At 41.0% G+C, this 20,900-nt stretch overlaps 1 protein-coding gene across 11 annotated transcripts in view; it reads left to right on the top strand.

Annotated features, from left to right (window-relative positions):
* kiaa1109 (KIAA1109 ortholog) overlaps positions 1-16,140 on the top strand; it is a 71,625-nt gene extending 55,485 nt beyond the window's left edge. For 9 of the 11 annotated variants that reach the window (XM_071471203.1, XM_071471210.1, XM_071471205.1 and 6 more), the window contains 19 exons: positions 290-470; positions 563-752; positions 1,075-1,236; positions 1,360-1,499; positions 2,434-2,629; positions 2,981-3,181; positions 3,467-3,643; positions 4,059-4,196; positions 4,793-5,038; positions 5,841-5,994; positions 7,511-7,668; positions 8,561-8,750; positions 9,364-9,581; positions 9,956-10,207; positions 10,364-10,567; positions 11,297-11,491; positions 12,902-13,036; positions 13,791-13,962; positions 15,173-16,140. In XM_071471203.1, coding sequence (XP_071327304.1) covers positions 290-470; positions 563-752; positions 1,075-1,236; positions 1,360-1,499; positions 2,434-2,629; positions 2,981-3,181; positions 3,467-3,643; positions 4,059-4,196; positions 4,793-5,038; positions 5,841-5,994; positions 7,511-7,668; positions 8,561-8,750; positions 9,364-9,581; positions 9,956-10,207; positions 10,364-10,567; positions 11,297-11,491; positions 12,902-13,036; positions 13,791-13,962; positions 15,173-15,389 — 3,526 coding nt within the window. In that variant the 3' untranslated portion in view covers positions 15,390-16,140. The remainder of the gene's footprint in view (positions 1-289; positions 471-562; positions 753-1,074; positions 1,237-1,359; positions 1,500-2,433; positions 2,630-2,980; positions 3,182-3,466; positions 3,644-4,058; positions 4,197-4,792; positions 5,039-5,840; positions 5,995-7,510; positions 7,669-8,560; positions 8,751-9,363; positions 9,582-9,955; positions 10,208-10,363; positions 10,568-11,296; positions 11,492-12,901; positions 13,037-13,790; positions 13,963-15,172) is intronic. The other 2 variants (XM_071471208.1, XM_071471204.1) reach the window with 2 other exon arrangements.
* The last annotated feature ends 4,760 nt before the right edge of the window (positions 16,141-20,900 follow it).

Genomic DNA, 20,900 nt, shown 5'->3' with positions numbered 1-20,900 from the left:
GCATGCTGTCCATTCTGAAAACTACACAATATAATTTAACGTCTGCTTCACGTTTCCTGCTCTGAGTCATTTTTGAAATAATGACTCATAAAAAAGTTAAATGAAAATGGAATCTGCTCAAATGATTTGCAAGATAAATTTTTATGCGGGACCTGGAACAGGAGTAACAGCTTGTTCTTAGTGGATACAAGAAGTGCAACTTTATATATTCAGCTAACCAAACAGAATAAGGCATAAGCACACATTCTTTCTTCGTGTGACAACACTCTTCTCCCTGTGGGTTTTGTAGGAGCTGTGATCGCAGCCTCAGGAGCCTGGACCAGGAGTCTCCCCCCAAGAAGAAGAAGCTGCAGCCCACCTACACCTCCACCACCCATCTCTTAGCTGGGAAGAAATGTCCCTCCTCTCTGCAGACCAAGTCTAATGACATGGAGACCACAGTCTTCTACATTCCAGGAGTAGACGTTAAGGTCAGCTTCTCCCTCAGCATCCATGTTGTCCCCAAGTTTCTACTCTATATTATTTATTTTTCATGCTTAAAATTATGAATTCTCTCCCCCAGCTTCACTACAACTCCAAAACCCTGAAGACGGAGTCGCCCAACACCTCACGTGGATCCTCTCTCCCCCGCACTCTCTCCAAAGAGTCGAAGCTGTATGGTATGAAAGATAGCGGCCCTCCCAACCCTCCCAATGCAGTCCAAAGCAAGACTAACTCGCTCCTACCTCCCCCGCCCCCACCTATTCCATCAGGTACTGAGCATTCCCTCGTTTTTAATTGCATGCCCTAGCACCACCTGTAATCACCGAAACTAGAGTGCCACGTCTCTGCGATCTGATGATTTACATCCACACGTGGAATCACCGAATCAAATGCATGTGATTTCATCCTTTATTTTAAGGCATGAATCAAGAGGGCAACTTTGATCAAATGGGCTCATGCATATTGATGTGTAACCACAGAGGAGAAGGCACCAAAGACAGTTTTAAGAAACTACTGTTGATATGATTCTAGTTAATTTAAAGTTTACGAAATGAACTACAGATGACTTTTAACTCCCATGTGTCTCTGCAGCCAAAGGTAAGGGCAGTGGAGGGGTAAAGACGGCCAAGCTGTATGCCTGGGTGGCCCTCCAGACTCTGCCAGAGGAGATGGTCATCAGCCCCTGTCTGCTGGACTTCCTGGAAAAAGCACTGGAGACCATTCCTATCACTCCTGTGGAGAGGAACTACGCAGGTTGGTTTGCTGCACCTACTGACCTTTAAGGATACTGCTCTTACAACACATAATTACCTGTCTGACATTTATTGAAAACTGTGTGTGGATGTCCTCACCCGTGTATTTGTGTTCACCAATCAGCTGTAGCTTCCCAGGAGGAGGACATGGGTCAGTTTGATACAGTGGAGCAGCTGGAGGAATCCACCACCTCCCTGGTTTCCTCTTCCACGTCAGCCTACTCCTCCTTCCCTGTGGACGTGGTCGTCTATGTCAGAGTCCAGGTACTGACAACCTGAGTGTAATTCTTACAGCTCACTTTCTCCAGAGCACCTTTTTTTCCCGACTTACACCGTAATTGGCACATTTGCAGCATTTAACGGGGAGTGGTGGCCTTAGGGTTAGAGGAGCAAGCTTGTGACTTGAAAGTCACTGGTCGATGCCTGAACTGACATGACTAAATCTGGGCTGGAAAAAACTAAAAACAGCACTTATCCAAACCCTCATCAACACCACTGTGGTGCCCTTGAGCAAGGCCATTAACCCCAGCTTGGTGGCCAGCAGGTCAAACTGTGGCTGTACAGGGCAGCTTCCAGGTGTGAATGTGTGTAACTGTATGATATGAGGTTAAAGAAATAAAATAATAACAGTAACCAAAGAAAAAAAACATTTGGGAAATTGAGTCACATATTTGTGACACATGTGTAGTAGTCTTATTGATGGATTTTTCAATGTCACTCATTTGCGTCTTGTATAATGTACATTTTTCTTATTTTTCTTCTGCTTATGCTTCTTGTGTTTCAAGATGTGTGTCACAATCAATTTCAACATGTGTCCTGTGAGGGTGGTGCTACCGCCAAACCAAATAGCTCTTTTACATGCTTTTAATAGTAGTTTATTCAAATGTTTGCTGCTTCCCATTACACCTTCTTCAGAGAAATTACAGAGTCCATACAGTAAGTAGGGACCTTATAAGTAAGGATTTCCATAAAATCTGTTAAATCAGATGAGTCAAGCTCTCTCCAGCATCTGTGATGTGCTATGTAATTGCCTCCTTTTGACCTTGAGTGAAACAGTTTCAGGTTATTAACATCTGAATCTATTTACAAATAACTGGATGTTATATTTCAAGTTGTTATTTTTCATCATATTTATTTGATATCTTCAGTCCCTGTTTGTTTCTGGCTAAAACATCAGTGTTGTGATATGTGTCTCCAGCCCTCTCAGATCCGCTTCAGCTGCCTGCCCATGTCCAGGGTGGAGTGTATGCTCAAACTACCCTCTTTAGACCTGGTCTTTTCCTCTAACCGTGGAGAACTGGAGACCCCAACAGGAGGCCACCCCACTGATGGATCACACCCGCCCTCCTCCACCCCGCCTGGGCAACACATCCCCAAACCACCTCCCAGCAAAGGTCTGCAACTTATAATATATTATAATATGCAACTTGTGCTGTGTGTTTTTTTTCCTCAGTGCGTCTCAGGTCTTATTTTTTATTTAGACCAGTCACGTGTATAGTAAATTTACAGTTTGCTCTAAAGACAAAAGAGAAATGGCTGTGTATTAATATTACAGTATATCATTAATATGTATGTGATACATTAAGTTTGCTGCAGACTTCATCATTTGTGTCAAAAACAGGCTACTGACTTGTTCCCGTTGTTGACAGTCATTTTCATCTTTAGTTAATTTATTCCGACTGTATGCGACTGCTCCATCTTACCTCATCCTTATTTTTTTCCCTCTCTCCTCTGCCTCCTTCCAGCATCTCCGTTGCTGGGGAGCCCTCTGGGCAGGAGCCGCCACAGCAGCAGCCAGTCCGACCTCACCGGCCCCCCAAGTAACTCCTCGGGCCTCAGCTTCACTGCCTGCATGTCTGACTTCTCCCTCTACGTCTTCCACCCCTACGGCGCAGGAAAGCAGAAATCTGCTGTCACAGGGTTGCCTCCAGGCCCAGGGCCATTAGGTATGGGAAGAGGGAAAACTTGCTGTAATTTTCTTATGTGCTAATGATACAGCAATGAAGACTTACTGCCTTCTTACTCTGTGGATACAAGTTGTTTAAAGTAAACATGTACAAACAGATGCTAGGTCTAGTGTAGATGGGAATAACCATAACAGCCTACTATAAAATATCCATTTAATCCTCCTCTGATATCCTCATTCCACTGGTTATTAATGTGTGAAAGGACGCCAAGATTGAAATTAGATTAAAGTTTAATGATGATGATTATCATTCTTTTTTCGGAAGGTACAGTAGACGAGGAGGCGTCCTCCGTAACAGGAAGAAAAGACTCTCTGAGCATCAACCTGGAGTTTGTGAAAGTCAGCTTGTCCAGGATGAGGCGAAGTGGAGGCCCCACATTCATTGAAAGCTTCATTCCAACCAAAGGAGGAAAAATGGACACCACCCTCATCAACATCTCAGGTACATCGTCAGCCCTGGGAGAAGACGACCTCATGCATTAGATTATTTTACCACTCCTGTTCAATCTATGGAAGTGTCATGTTCTTGCTGGGTTAGGACATTCTGTATAATATGAATTGAGTTTATAAAGGTTTATTTCACATAAGGGTAGAGAGGGAATTTAATAAAACCACAGCAAAAGACGTTAATACTGGGCAAATTCACAAATGAGTGTCTTGCAGTGTGAATTACAGCATAAATTTCAATTATTTTATTAGGTTTGTGTAAGAGTAGAGTTACATCAAGTTTTCAGTTTCACTTTAAAATCATCTTCAGGAGCAGGAAACAACAGCAAATAAACAGCAGGTGTGTCAGCTGATGCTCAGTTGCATCAGCTGTTTCATACATGAACTGATGCAATCTTCTCCTCCCCTAGCTGTGTGTGACATTGGCTCAGCTTCCTTCAAGTACGACATGAGACGACTGAGCGAGATCCTGGCCTTCCCCAGAGCCTGGTACCGGCGGAGTATCGCCAGGCGCCTCTTCCTTGGAGACCAGACAATCAACCTGCCAGGTGACTGCTCAGCGGTCTCTGTTCTCTGTTGGTTGGTTGAGTGTTGCATAAGTGTTTTGTTGTGTTTTGTTTTTTTCTTCCTTTTTTTTTTTTTTTTTTTTTAAGAAAATAACCACCTTTTCTGAGTTGGTGTCAAAATAAAAACAGCAGTTGCATGACCAGCTCTTCAGCTGTAAATTTCAGCTTTTATGTGGCGTCTGGCACAATGAAAATGGATCTTTTTTCTGCTTCTGACCGAGCACCCTTTGTCTTAAATTGATCATAGCTGTTTATATCCCCAAAGTGACTGTTTTCTGTCCATTGTTGACTTTTGTATCAAAGTATTGCTACAGCTTTGTAAAAAACTGAATGATGCCAACATTGCATTGAGTAAAATATTGACAACATGATAAAGGGAAAAGTTTTTACTGCAAGTAAATTCATGATTTTTTAAACATGCCAGCCTCTGTCTGCTTACAAACCTCTGCCACTTTATATTGTTCATTTTTAATATCCCATCATGCTGACCTTCCTTCGGCCAACATTTCCTTCCCCTGCTCCATGTTGACATTTCCAGGGCTGTCCTTTACTTACTTACAACCTTTACCTTGTTTCAGCCTCTGGCCCCGCCACCCCCGACTCAGCCGAAAACGTCACCCAACATCTGTCCCCTGAGTCCAGCAGGAAAGCTTACTGGAGGACATGGGATGGCAGCACCGGGACACAGCACATGCCCCAGTCCCCCAACGTCTTTTCAGAGCACTCCACTGGAAGCAACATGTCCCCGGGGGGTCTGGGCCACCTCAAGTCTCCTGCACCTGGTCGCACCAGGAGTGTGTCAGATTCTTCGGCTCCTAGGAGAGGTGATTACCAACACTCTTTATATTTACCAGTGTACGCACTGTGTGGTAAAAATGCCTTGTGCTGTAAAATCAGAGTGAGTCCTGATACAGAAGCACAAATCTGATGTTAAAGGTCCCATATTTCTTGCTTTACTGGTGCTTTTTTTTACGATATCCATAAGACATCAGGACCTTATAACCACAAATAGATGCGTTTGTGGTTTTAGGCACCAGAAACCATCTCAGTATAATTTAACATCCCCTCACTTATGATTTCCTCTGCTCTTTAGCAAGAACAGGGCATTTGTCTCTGAATCTCTCCTCTGATTGGCTTACTGTTTTCTGAGTAGCACATGGTCAGGCCAATCTCAGGTTTGCCATTTACTTTAACTTGGTAAAATTCACCGGTCAATGCAAATGGCGATGGCAAGCAGATGCTTCAGCCACTGGTCTAATTTTTCTCTTCTTGGGAAAACTGTGCAGTGATATATTGGTGTCCTGACATCTAATGATTGTGCAGCGTTTCCTCAACTTTTTACTGTCTAGTATCTTACTAGCTCAGTGATGTAATGACTGCTTGGTGTTTTGTTGCCAGGGGTGGTGACTGTCTTGTTGCTATGTCACAAAATAACAAACATCCTAACAGCTTGTTTTAAGGCGCAGTCTCTGAAAATAGGCTGTGCGCATTTCTACATGAATTGACCGTTTTGAGATTTTCACAGTATTTATACAGCACCCAGTCCTGCTTCATAATCAGCAAAACAAATAGAGGATAGTGAAAAAATTACGAAATGCTCTCAACTGTCTCTTCTTTTTTGTCCAGATTCGGTGACAAAAACGTCCACGCCTTCCTTCAGTAAAAATGGTAAAGCAGCAGGTCAGCAGGGGGCGCCGTGGGAGACGTTGGTGGTGTTTGCCATCAACTTGAAACAGCTCACCGTCCAAATGAACATGAGCAACGTGATGGGAAACAATACGTAAGTAACAGTTTCAGCACTTTTTCATGTAGATACTCTTCACCCCCCCCCCCCAATGTCAGAAATGTAACAGCAATGATTTTAAACATACAGTTTGGTATTTGGCCGTTGGATAAGAAGGTGGATACCATGCTCATGTCTCTATAATAAATGTGCAGCTGTGGCTAGGAGACGCTTCGCTTAGGTTTTTCCCAAAATGTCAAACTGTCCCTTTATGTATCACATGATTAATAGGAAATTCTCATTCTGATAGTTATAGTTGGGCAGATTAAATTACTGCTTTGCCAAGAGTTAAATAAGTTGTTCAAAGTAGGTGAATAATAATAATATAATAATAATAAGTTTGCATTTTTTCCAGAGGTATTGTTCATATGCCCAGAGACATTTCTTTAAATTTTTACTATTTTTGAATAAGTATTTACAAAAATATTACTTTTTATATTTATGGAAGATAAACTGTTACTTCAAGATACAAATTTAGCCTCTCACAGTTTATCCCTAATGAAAACAAATATTCAGTACCTTCTCTGCAAACACTGAACAGATGATGCCATAGTTGATAAATATTTATACATAGAGAGCTATCTGCATCATTTCCACCCTCAGGGCTTGTAGACTGGTCAGTGAGTCTTGGAGAGAGTATGCCCCCGCACCGACAACAGATCACTCCAGTTTGTTCAATCAGTAGCTATAAGACTGGCTAGAAAACAGTGCTCTGGTGTGTATGGCAGTCTGTGGAGAAGGTACAGGTGAAAATCAGAGCGTGTAGTGACCATCAACATAATGAGCATCTTTCATTGACATTTACATTTCTACAGGGCTGAACAAACATGTCTCTGGAGCCTCTCCAAGCTGCAATTTTGGCTTTTATCTCCTGCTGAACATCCATTCACCGCCTGATATTTCAGCCCTTATGGCCATTTATCACCCACTCTTATGAGCTGAATTCCTCTCCTATACACTGTTGTATTGAACTGGTTACCACAATATGCAGTCGTTACAACTTTCATCTCTACAGTTAAGGCAGAGGTGTGGAAAATCCTGCTGAATCAGTGACACTCTTAACGTCCTCGTAACTAAGGCTGTACTGTTTTTATGAGCTCTGTGTCACTCTGGAAATGTGTGGCTCTCTGAGCAACACACACATCTCCTGCCTTTTCAGCTCCAATTACATTATTTATGACTTCAGAATATTCTTCCGACAAAAAAAACATCTATGCTGGTGGAGTCTTTGTCTAAAAACAAGAAAGAGAAAAGGTCAACCACAGAGCTGTACTTAGACATTAGCAAAAGGTCTAACAATAACACATAGATAATGACATAGTGCCTGAAATACACAGTCACATATTGACATATTGACACTCAGTGCTTGAGGTTGGCTGCTCTTTTCTTTTCCAGTTACTTGTGTTTATTTCCGGGCAAGTCTCTGCAATGAGTCATGTATGTTTCATAGAGAGCACTTGTACATTATTCAGCAGCGTTTCAGGAGCACTCACAGTTGTGTTTGCCCCTGCAGCTGGACAACCAGTGGGCTGAAGAGTCAGGGCCGACTGTCTGTCGGCAGCAACCGGGACCGAGAGATCAGCATGTCTGTCGGACTCGGCCGCTCCAAGCTCGACTCCAAGGGCGGGGTGGTGGGTGGCAATATAGACGTAAACACCCTGGAGATGGTCTGTAAGTAAACAAAGCATCAACTTCTCAGACATCTGGTGTTTTCCTGCAACTCGTTAGCAGCTCTTGTTCTAGCTGAGTAAAAACTGTTGATATGGAACCAAGCCAGAGTTCAGTGCACAACACTGGGAGCCGTACAGTGATAAAGCAGAGACATAAAAACACTTACTCTCACTTTGTACACTTTTATTTTACATTTGGTATTTAAATAAGTTAATACAGGGCATATTTATATGTTGCATACATTGGTAAATAGAATATATTTAAAAGTCAGTATTTCTTTTGACATATACATGTGTGTATGAGTTCATCTTACCATTTTTTATAATGTTGTTCTTTGATAGTGTTTTACTTTATGTAGCAGACTCCACTCTGTTAACAGCCACTACTTGATATTATGTATTACGATATATATTAGAATTTTTGCCCTGGATAAGACAGTCCTTGATACAGAAGTCAGCTAAAGCTTTAAAATTAGGTTTATTAAATTTTTAAAAATGAAAAAATAAAATAACCACTTAATTTTAAATTGACTCATATTTGTATGACAAAAGACATGAGTGTGAATATGTTTATCTTTTTTCACACTGATTTTACCACGAAACCTCCACTCAGTCTACAATACATAGTATTTTTCAAATACAAAAAGTAGAAACATTTTACAATGTTTTGTTTATTTCATTTTAATATCTTTACAACATTTTGGAGAATGTTTGTTTCATTAAAATGTGATTAAATGTGATTATCTCTATTTTTGACAGAAAATCTTTAATCTCGTTCATTTGGAATAATATATTCTCTAAGTCAGTTTCACTTTCATCCAGTCAGATGAGATTTTTCTGTTCAAGCAGTCACTCAGTGCTTCAGTGTTGACCACCTACCATCTGTTTTCCAGCCCACATCTCTGAACATCCAAACCAACAACCGAGCCATAAGATCAAGATCACCATGGGCTCCACGGAGGCACGGGTGGACTACATGGGCTCCAGCATCCTGATGGGGGTGTTCAGTAACGCGGACCTGCAGCTGCAGGACGAATGGAAGGTCAACCTGTGCACTGTTGACACCAGCCTATCAGAGAAAAGGTACGAAATGACATCAGCAGAAGGTCATCATACAACACAACCCCTGTGCTTTACTATATTAGCAAATATATAAGTAAGTTATTATGTGGATTGTCATGAATGGTGATTTCACAGTAGCCATATTTAGTCCCATCTGTTTAAACTGTGTATTTACTCCTTTATTCTGCTAAAACCATTGCCATTGGAAACAAGATATCTCCAAATGTCTGCATTGGACTAGAAAGTGCTGGTGTATGTCCTCTCCATTAGAATTACATCACAGATTTTTTAGGGTGGAAATAAAAACCAAACAAAACACACAAAAACAAAAAAAGTTTATGAGGAGAAGAAGACAAATGTAATTCAGAATGCATGGCAGCCAGTGTAACAAGATGATGTCTTGACTGGAGTGCATGTGTTTATGCCTGGTGAACACCAGACTGGTGGAATTACACCAGATTAGATGAAGTGTTTATGGCCATTTGAGATGCAGTTTGATTTAATCCACATAATGTCTCCCTGCTTCATTTGCCCTCCTTGCTTTCCTATGATTTTTACATCTACTCAATCATCTGGTTCCCTGTCCTCCACCTCCCACTCCCCTCCCCTCCCCTCCCTTCCCTTCTCCTTCCAGTGAGATCTTTGTCCACGGGGACTTGCAGTGGGACATTTTCCAGGTGATCATTTCACGCTCCACCACACCAGACCTCATCAAGATCGGCATGAAGCTGCAGGAGTTTTTCACTCAGCAGTTCGACACCAGCAAGCGCGCCCTATCCACCTGGGGCCCCGGGCCCTACCTGCCCCCCAAAACCCCCGTCATCAACGCTGAGAAAGGAGCTGCTGAGCTTTGTAAGCACACCTCTTTCTATACTGCTGGCTGAAATATTTAATGAATAATGAGGTATGCACAGCGAGTGTCTTTGGCAGCCCCGCTGGTTGTACGATGTGAAATGATTTGTAATTCTAATAAGTTTAATTTGTATGCCACTTTTTCAAACTGTTGACAAGGTTGTTCAACAACTGAATGCAATCAGACGCGCTTATGAGATGATTAAAAAGAACAAAAAGCTCAAGCGGCAGAGATTTAAAAAGATGGGAGGCTATATAAGGATAAAAACAATGTAGTACCAACAACACGCCTCACATTCCAGTCAGAGTCGATTTATTTGCTGACACCCTCCCCGCTTCTCATTTTGTGTCTCTGAACTGTCTCTGTCACGCAGACATGGATGCGGCCCATCACCGTCACTGGCCCGGGGTGCTGAAGGTAATCGCCGGCTGCCACATCTCCCTCTTCCAGATGCCTCTGCCTGAGGATGCTGTGCAGCTGGGCGGTTCAATGAGCCTGCATGGCAATCACATGACCCTGGCCTGCTTCCACGGGCCCAACTTCCGCTCCAAATCATGGGCTTTGTTCCACCTGGAAGAGCCCAACATCGCCTTCTGGACAGAGGCTCAGAAGATCTGGGAGGACGGTGAGAACAAAATGTTTATTTCGGCCACTTGCATTGTTTTATGGGTATTATTTAAATGACATATACAACTGGAAAAATAGCCACCAAATAAACTGATAGTGTGGTTTACAATATAATCTCTTTTTAATAACAGACATTTGTTTTTGTTATATCCAGGCTCCAAAGATGATTCTACCTACATTGTTCAGACACTGGATTTCCACCTCGGTCATAACACTATGGTAACAAAACCATGTGGTGCACTTGAAAGCCCAATGGCCACCATAACCAAAATAACCCGCCGGCGGCACGAAAACCCTCCACATGGTGTTGCTACTGTCAAAGAGTGGTTCAACTACGTTACTGCCATGAGGAACGAAGGTAACCAACTATTTTATAAATCATTTATATTGTATCCTAATATCATTGCCCTCAGAGTTATACAGTACCAATACCCCACTGGGATCAGGTTCAGGTTGGGGTTTTGCCATGGTGCTATAAACAGAGAAACCTTACTAACACAAATTAAAAAATGGAAGACAAAATAAAATGCATTCAAAAGTTTAGATAATATGAGGCGTTAGCACTCTGACTCCAAAAACTGTGAACCTATTTTTTCTGACGTGCATTAGTCTCACATGGCTGATTCCATGCACCATGAATATAAGAGCAAACACTGAACCTGTACATGGTTGAGTATATACACCACCCTAATTCATATAAATGTGCTGGAAGATGTGTTGGAAACACCTCTTAATAAAACATAACACATTCCAACAGTACAAGTTCAGTTCTCTACAAGAACTTTATTGGATTTATTGCAGGGGTGCTGTATTAGACTGCATTAGTTTTAGCCAGGTGTTCCTAATAAACTGCCACCTGAGTGTAAATGTCTGCCTTCAAACTTCACACTTTTCTCATCTTCAGACAGCTCTGACTAAAAGACTACAGACAGCATTTTTTCCGAGAGAGCTACTTTGTGTCTGCCCCGCTGCCGCTGCCTGTTATCTTAAATGTAAAATAGGTGCAGATAGTATTTAACGAAGCAGAGAAGTGTGAACATGACCTTAAACTCAAAAGAGTTTTGACACGTCTTATCTCCCGCTTCAGAGCTGAACTTGCTCAGGAACGTGGAAGCCAACAACCAAGAGAGTGGAGTGGCTGCTAAAAGCTCCAGTCTGCTGAGCAGCTTCCGCAGCTCCTCCAGCTACAACCACGAAACAGAGACTATCTTTGCTCTTCCCAGAATGCAGCTGGACTTCAAGTCTATCCACGTACAAGATCCAGATGAACCTTCTCTAACAGGTACTCCACACAGGAATGTAATGGTGCATCAAGCCATTGACTCACCTGCTCAAGTCTTTTCATGCACTGTTTTTAAGGTCAGACTAAATCTTTTTATCGTATTTAGTCAGTGTATGTGGTTTAAATTGTTGCCCTTCACCAACACGACCTCAGCATTGTCATATTGAATTTACTGCACAGTAATATTGTACAGAAAGTTTGTTGAAATGTTGAAAGTCAGGTATCCACCATTTTCAAAACACACACCTCCTGGTGTTAAACACACAACTTGTAATTTTCTGCCACTAGGGCTCTCTCAATCAAAACACTAGCAAAGGGAAGTAGTGTGGGAGTTGTCGTCACTACCATCTCTGCAGTCAGCTTCTCCCTGTTAGGATTTCTTCAGTGTCACTGAGTTTGTCTCAGGAGCTGAATTATCCGCAGACGTCTCCTCCTCTCCAAAACAAACGCACCAGGCGATTATAATCTGCAAAAACTGATTAAAGCATTTTCACCTTAAAAATCGTCCTGGAGGGGCTGTGAGACGAGCAGCTGCTAACTTCTGCTCAGCTTGTTTCTCGGATAACTTATGATCCAGACATCTGATGACTAAAATCCTTCACCTTGATAAAATATATAGTTAAAAAAGACCCAAAAATGTAACAAATGTGGCTTAAAACTAGATAGAAAGTCAATTTTCCTGCTGCTGTCAGAGAACCACAATGCTGACATGTGCACAGTGGATGTGATGCCATTTATAGGTGACCAAATGAAATTTACTGTTACCCTGTTTAAAAATACAGATTTCTCTAGCTTTGAAAACTGTCTAGTCCTTCATAGGCGTTTTAATGCAGTTTTACTAAGTTACATAATATACCTCAAAAGAAATACTGCAAATTATCATTAAAGAGCTGATATTCAAATAATGTCAGTCGCAAATGACAGCCTGCAGCATGGCCAAACAGAAGCTGGATGACTTTGAAATATTGACTGCTGAAATTTGACAAAATGCATATATAAGATTTTCCTTTTTTTTTTTCTTTTTTTTTTTTTACATTTCAAGTTTTATTACATGTTCTAACAGATACAAAACAAATAGTTGTTAATCAGTGAAATAAGAAAAAAAATCAAACCTTTCAAATGTAATTGCTGATTAAAAGGGCCAGAGGCATTATGTTTTCACATCATCAGTCCCATTCTCATGAAGTTTTTTTGGTTTTGGTTTCTGATTATAATTTGGTGGGCAAAGGGCAATGGTCAAGGTCACTGTGACATCATAATGTTCTGTAAAAACACTTTTTGTTGTTGCTGCCATTATTCAACCCTGTAACTCAGGAAGGGGAGACTGTGACCATATTTCGTGCAACCCGACTGGTTGGCGGAGACTGGTCAACAGCGAGGCGGTAACTCTAGTTTTTTTATTTGATCCAGACTCCAACAGCAAACCCAAGGTGGAGTGCAGCGTTGTGACAGAATTCACCGACCACATCTGTGTCACCATGGACGCTGAGCTCATCATGTTCCTCCATGACCTGGTGTCGGCCTACCTGAAGGAAAAGGAGAAAGGTTTGTGTCTTTCACTCAATCACATACTCAGTCGGAGAGAAAGCAAACAATGTTTAGTCATTTCAAGCTCGTGAGTCATCTACAACAGGTGTAGCAACGAAAACTCTATTATTCAAGAGTGAAAATAGCCTTCAAAGTCCCACACAAGGTATTGTGCTGCACGTCAAGAGAATGACTCATCCAACTATTCAAAGGAAAATAACAAGATGGACCACATCTGCCTGCCTCTGTACCTGTAAAGCTGTTTGTATGCTGTTGGACACATTTTGGTGAGCAGCATGAAACGCAGGCAGCTGAGTGTTATTTTCACACACAGTGGGGAGGTCAGGGAGCCCAGTGCAGGCAGCATTTTAATGGGTTTCCTATTGTCACAAGGGAACAAATTACCACTCTTCATGCCAGCAACCACGCATTTTTCATGACAATTAAAATAGTGCCATGACTTTGTTCTGTTGATTCTGCCGCTGAGTAGAAAGAGGAAAGAGGCGAGCGGTGTAGATTTTCATCAGTGTTTGATTAATCCTGATTAAGTGAAGTAGGACAGATGGGCATTTGAATGTGAATAGAGGCTAGATCTATACTGTGAAGGTGCCGACGGTGCTTTCAGGGATATTAATGAATGTTTATTGTGCTCTGCTTCAGGATGTTGTTGTTGTTGAAGAATGTGTTTGTCTTGTTAAAAAGAAAACATGAGGGCAGCAGAGCGTTCCAAGCGACAGCCTTATTGCTTCTCTTCCTCCCCATGTGTCCTCAGCCCTTTTTGCCCCGCGGATGTTCGCGGCTCGGCCAGGCCAGAAGAGCCCCACAGCTCTGCACGATGAAAGCTCCACAGACAAGGACAAGGACAAGGACGACGGGATCAACTACACCACGGTGGACTGGAGGGAGTTCATGTGCAACACCTGGCACTTGGAGCCGACTCTCAGGTCAGCTCCGCTCCACCACACCACAGACATGTGGAGTGTGTGCGTGTGTGCGTACGTGTGTGTGTGGGTTTTGTTTTGGTTTTTTTTGTGTTAACAGACGCACACCCTTATATATGACGGAGTCAAATTGAGTCATGGTGCTCATTCATGAATAATTCTCATTCAAAACCGACAGAGGAGAAAATAGAAAAGAGCATTTGTGACACTGGAAAAGCGTCATTCTTCATGACCTGATGGCCACACCACATTGTACAATGATGCACAGACCAAACATACAAATCCAGAAATACACGTCTGTCATGCATTATTATGTACGACTTTTACGTTTTAAATTTTTTTTTTTTTTTTTTTAAGAAATTTTAGCAATCACAAAACTTTTTCATTTAAAGAGTGCTATCCCATATCCCTAAATATACTATTCATTGTAGAAACAGAATGAAACTGTAGAATGTAAAGGACACAGTGAAATACCATCTGAAACTATTTTTATTATATTTGTTGTGTTTGTGGATTTTTTTTCATGTTTCTTTCAAAACTTTAGTGGAGGTTCACTAAGGCTTCGACATACTGCTGTGTGTGTATTCCTGCAAGATATATTTCCTTTTTTTTAAGTGAAAATAGAAATACCACATCTGAAAAATTACAAGTAAAAACTGAATTCAAAATGTTTCTTAAGTAGCAGTAAAACTAATACTTTAAGTATCAAAAGTAAAGTAAAGTACTTGTTATGCAGAAAAACAGCTCCTGCCAGTATCATGTTATAGCATAATGGAATTATTATTTTCAGCAATGCATGAATGTGTGACCTGCATTTTATATTACAACTGGTTGATACGGAGGAAATTTGAATGTTTTATACTCATTAGTTAAATTAACTGAGAGTCCTGTCCTGTATTTTATAAGCACATTAGTGGTTTTGTATTTAATAACTACAGCTGCAAAATAAAAATTTCAGTAGTTTCCTCTAAGATGTAGTTGAGTGAAGGTATAAAGTAACAGAAAATGGAAATACTCACGTAAAATATAAATCCCTATGTGCTTAGTTACTGTTAGTGAGAACAATTTGACTGAAATAATTTGAAAAAGTTGAAAAGGTGTTGTAGTTTTAAAACCCTTCTCAAGCTTAGTTGAAATAATCCTTAAATAATTATCTTCTGCTTCCTGAAATCCATTAAATACTGACCAAATGAAATGCTTCCTCTGTCTCCAGGCTCATCTCCTGGACAGGACGCAAGATCGACCCAGTGGGTGTGGACTACATCCTGCAGAAACTTGGCTTCCACCACGCCAGGACTACAATTCCCAAGTGGCTGCAGAGGGGGGTGATGGACCCGCTGGACAAGGTACTGTCAGTGCTGATCAAGAAGCTGGGCACCGCCCTGCAGGACGAGAAGATAAAGAAAGGCCGCGACAAAGAGGAGCACTGAGGAGGACTCATGCCACTGTAATCAAAGCTGTGCATTCATTCTCTACAGGTCACAAACACTGGATTACTGTGTTACAGTGGCTACTGCTGTAACAACACACTCAGACATGCCCATGTTCCCCTGTGAATTTCAGTATAGTTGTTTACTGTGGTGCATGCCACTAGCAGCTCTGACTAAAGCGTTTTGCACCGATTATTTTCTGTATATTTTGAACAAAGTAGCAAATGTTAGTATTATTTGACTGCTTTAATGGTAAAACCCTGCCTCTTTTACCTGTTGTAAATGACCTTACTGAAATCGCTTGAAAGTTTATTTTAAGGCTTACCGATATTTCATGAGAAATGATTTCTTATACCATTGCCTTTTCTTTGTTTCCCATGGAACACATGGTAGATATGCTTAATGTATTTTATAGAATAGTTTTACGATATTTAAGACCAGAAGAACAGTTCAGTGACAGTGTTTTTGATTATTATTTTTTCTTTCTGAGGTGAACAAATAAATACTGGGAGCTTTCGGCACATCATCCATTCAGTCATGAGGATGACATAAACTTGTAATTATAATTTGAATCAAGATCATTATTTATGGGTAAGTGAAATGCAAAGTCTATAACATGTATTAGCTTGGTGTGTCAAGCTTATTTTTGTCTTTTTTTTTTAATCCATACAGTAGAACCAGTGTATATAATTAAATTTCTTAAATGTGTTGATTTCCTAACTTAATAAAAATATTGCCATTCAATTTTAAATGAAGCTCAGGTCTATTATTTTAGATGTTCACTTGGGTATATTTAATACTTTTACCAGGTCTAGTTGCGGATAAAGGCCAGTTTATTCATCATGAGGATTTTTACTTATCTTGTGAAGAAAATAACCCTGATGATGTCATAGTGATGTCAACAGGGTCATCCTGGCTTTGGCTTGGACAGAGTCGGTGTTACTAACCCATGTCTTATAAACCCACCCATGGAGTTTGTAGGATGTGGGCATTTATAAGACAGGAAGGGTCAAGCAAAACAATGCTCTTGGTTGCATGATGGGAAATGTAGGATCCCATGTTTTAGGAGTTTGACTCGTACCACTGACTAAAAATCCTGATATCTCAGTCTCCGCAGCATTGATTTTAGCCATTCTTCTTTAGATCTATCTCTTATGATACGTTCAACTGTATGGAAGTGTAATTCTAAATAGCTACAGTACCCCTTTAATGATGTTTAGTATCTTTAGCTGGTGCGCACCTTTTGTTATCCAAAACCCATCATGACTTGTCCTGCTCATCTTCCAGTGCGTGAAATGCATTACTTTGTGTGCTAGGTGTTCAGGACTTCAAATGAAACTTCAATTAACTGGGAATGGGTTATGTTTTTTTTAAAAGGTTTATGTTGTTTGAATCAAAGCTTTAATGGCATCAGCAGTAATTCATTTTCTTTCTTCATGCCGTAATTTGCTTTTGTTCTGGGTTTTTAGGTCAATTAATGAGAGCATGTGTAAGTCTACGAGATTCACTCAGTAATTTTTAACTTCAACTAGTTTCCTCCAGTGTTTGTCAGAAAACCTTGCCTTCCGATCCATGAAAAGCCTGCTGTGCTCACCGCAGGGTTTTGTTAATACAGTACTCTGACTGTAAGACTCCCCCCACCAGTGCTAATCCCTTCCACTGTGATATCCCCCCTCACCACAAGCCATGTTTCATTTTTGGTTCCATGCCACGGTTTTGCATTTTTGATGGTGCGTTGGCGGGCACGGTGGCACTGTGGAGAGCAAGAGAACTGCGGGTTTCCTCTGTGATGTCTAGCTGTGAGATTACAGCAGTGTCACCTGAGGAAACCCAGACAGCTCAGCGTGAGTGCACACTCAAGTCTTTGCTCTCGCTTGCCTGGGCCGGACATTATTTTTGATTTTTATTCTGCCTGCTGCACACGAATTCCTTTGAAGTGATCTCTACTTTACATATCTCTACGCAGTATTTCTTTTCTTGCTTTCGCTTCATAGAGCTACAGTAAACACATTAACATGAAAGCCAAGTGAGTGACCAGTAGATGGAGTCAAAAGCCAGTCGTCCCACATGCTGAATTCCTTTTTAATGATGAATCAGCTTCCTACAGTATACTGTCTTGCTACTGAATTATAAAATAGAAGCAGAATAGAAAACATTAAAAAGTCATGAAGTGGCCAGAGATGTTGAACATCTTAAGTTGCCTCCCTCTGTCCTTCCTGGCCTGGGATCAAACTGTGCTCGGACAGTCTCTGCTGAGCTCTGCGCAGTCCAGTCGAGGAAAACCAACACATAGCATTAAGTGACCGGTGATAGATAAAGACAGTCTCCATTAGTTGTGGGTACAGATAATAAAACATCATGAAAGTGTAATAATAATGTGGGAGAGGTAGTGTTTAAACAGTCGAGAAGGACAGGATCTGCAAAATTCAGAAATTTCAAGGGGTTTTAAGCTTTGAAGTGAACCAGATACTAGTTGAGCTTTTTTATGCAGTTTTAGGAAAATGTCTTCATTAGCAGACAGGCGATAGTGAATAGAAACTGAACTGACAGGATGTCATTAACAATGTTTTCAACCTGGTCCAAAAGGCCTTTTAAAGCTCCCATATTTTATAAAGTGAGATTTCCATGTCCATGTTCTTTTCAGGTCTAGGTGCTATATAAATACTGTGGAAGTCCACCGAGATAAGCACACAGCCCATATTCAGAAACTGTCATGACGTCAGGACTTCCATAACTTTGTGATGTCACAATGAAACAGTCACTGCCCTCAGCCATGCCCCAAGCCCGGCTCACCCGGATGCACTATCCAGCCTTGAAGGATTTGGTGTCACTGAGTGTTTACCTGAAATCTGCTAAACTTTTTCTCGATTATTAAGAAAACTGAGCCAATCAGAAGAGATGGTCAGAGAGGTTCTGACCATCTCTTCTGATTGGCTCACCAACCTGTTGTTGCTAGAAATTCATTAAGCAACAAAATATAACATGTTAATTGGTGAGCTTCACAGGTGCTGACTGATTGATTGTGTTACCTTTAAACAGAGCTAAGCTAGGTGTCTCCCTCTGTTTCCAGGCTTTATGCTAAGCTCAGCTAACTGGCTTGGACAGATATTAAAGTGGTTTCAATCTTCTCATTTAACCATTTCATTCTCTGCAAGAAAGCAAAGAAGCATATTTCCCAAAATGCCTAATATTTCACTGCAGACTTAATTGCTTGATTGAGAAACCCATTAGTATTTAATGTTTTACCAGCATTTCTAACCACAGGGATAAACACCAGCCAAAGGGATACGTCACAATCTGATAACCCAAAACTGCACATATTAATGGCTTGCACCCAATTTATAAAACCTTCATAAGTGGTTTATTAACATTAATAAACTTACAATTTAAAAACTCTTATAAATCTTGCCTTAATTGTGGTACTATATCCTTTAATTCTATTTTAGTAGATTGTGTTTTGTATTTTGAAAGTCAACTTCTAAGTTGAAGTTGGATGGAGAATACAAGCCTAATACAGAAGTGATAAGCATAAAAAAATACATTTACATTATCTCTTTAATCCATTCATTAAAAAAAGAAAGAAATTGACTCATCCCTTCCACCATACTGTCCAGATTAAAATACACCCACGCATGAAACATTGATTATGATTTTCCCAAAACTGTTATCTTAACAAACCTAATGATTTCAGGGTTTTGTTTTTTACTGTTGTTCCAGGAAATTACTTTTTAGGGAACAATATTTTTCACATCTTATCACCCTGTTATGAAAGTCCTCATTAGCCTAATGATGGATAAGAACAAAGACATCTTTATGAGTGCTTAAAATCTCTCCAGAGCTGTCTTCCATGCCTTGCCCCACAGAACAAATGTGCCCATGTGGGACAATAAAGACTGAACTTCCTTCAGTTGAATACCGTGGAGCGCTGTGATGATGTGCAGCAACTAACCTGTCTTAGTACAAATGAACAAACTGAGATTTGAGCTACTTTTTGATTGAGTTTCTAACTGCTTGTTCCTCTTCATCAGCGTTACCTCAGTTTAATAAATCAGTGTATCAGTATGGTTGAAGTGATGAAAGGAGAAGCTTGTAGTTTGTGTTTCTCAAGCCTCAGTTAGTAATTCTCTGGTTGGGCTGTGAAACGCTGCCACACAGAATAGATTACGTCTTTGCTCACTCGGTGGTGACCTCCCTGACCACCATGTTGTCTGAACCTCCGCGCTGTGAACATCTGCCATGGCTGCTGCGACGCTTTTATGTATGCTTGCCTGGATATGGTGCTTCTGTACTGATGCCAAGGTAGCAAGTTCAATCTCTGTGTGGGCCAAGTAGCCAGCAGTGTAAAGGCTGCCACATCTTGTGGAGACGCAGATCGTCAGTCTTTTCTCAATGAGAGCAGTAGTTTTATTCACCTTTGTGAGAGTTTAGCACTTATCAGCATTCTTATATTAACAATGGATGCAAAGACTGAATGAGAAAAAGCTGGTGCTGCTTGTAGTAACAAACTGATGGCCCAACTCTGCATTTCCATTTAGCTCTATGAAGCCATTTAATGTCTTTCAGTTGACTGTTTACTGTTTACGGCCTGCAAATTAAAGTTGCATCAGCTTTACACATTTTTAGCCATTTGGAGGCTGTGCACATGGAAACAAGCTGTAAACACTGACATATTATCACCCTTTCCGTTGCTATTGTGAACATGTTTGCAAAGAGTGGATTTCATCAGATATGTCGCAGATAGCAATCATCTGGAGTCATGTTTTTTGGTGACCCGGCAAGCGTAACGCCAATATTCACTCTCCTCTTAACAAGCGCCTGCTGCAGCAAACACAGACAATAACACAAACAGGACTGTGAATGCTAATGTTGCTGCGTGACACCAAGATGTGTATTCAGGTGTTTTGCCACCTTCATCATATCAAACTGCATGAGGTGATAATAAATGTTGTGTTGTTGTTATCACGCTGCTCCAAGTGGCCAAGAGAGTCGGTAAATGCAGGTTTAAAGCTGTACCAATTAATAATTTTGGATGAACAATGGAGTCATCTCGGAATTACCGTTTCGGTTCAGTCTGACCTCTCATCAGCAGCAGGGAGCTGTTTTCAGAAAAACAATGATGAACCCACTGTGCTCTTCCAGCACTAACAGACAAACAAAGTTACCAACATATCGGAGCATTTAGCAGCTAAAGATGCAGATAATTCCCTCAAGAGACATTGAAGATCCAATCAAAGCTAAAAGAAGAATGAATATTGGACTTCCATTCATCAGGCTGCCGCAAACGTGACTCACAATGAATGCTAATGTTTGTGTGTGCTCGCTGAATCTTCAAATAGGTGAATGTTTTTTTTTTTTCTTTGCCACAGCTTTACACAGTGATAAATATGTCAGTGCTGTGTTTACAGGTCGTTGCGCTGCCCCCCCTAGTGGCCACAACATTAGTTAATGCATGTGTAGGTGCCACTTAATCCACAGAGAATTATCAGCCAACTCTGCATCGGCTCTATGGAG

Source organism: Trachinotus anak, unplaced genomic scaffold (genome assembly GCF_046630095.1).
Source record: "Trachinotus anak isolate AG129_WGS33_773 ecotype Australia unplaced genomic scaffold, CSIRO_AGI_Tana_v1 ptg000033l, whole genome shotgun sequence".
Classification (NCBI taxonomy): domain Eukaryota; kingdom Metazoa; phylum Chordata; class Actinopteri; order Carangiformes; family Carangidae; genus Trachinotus; species Trachinotus anak.
This window is presented reverse-complemented; position numbering and strand designations above follow the sequence as displayed.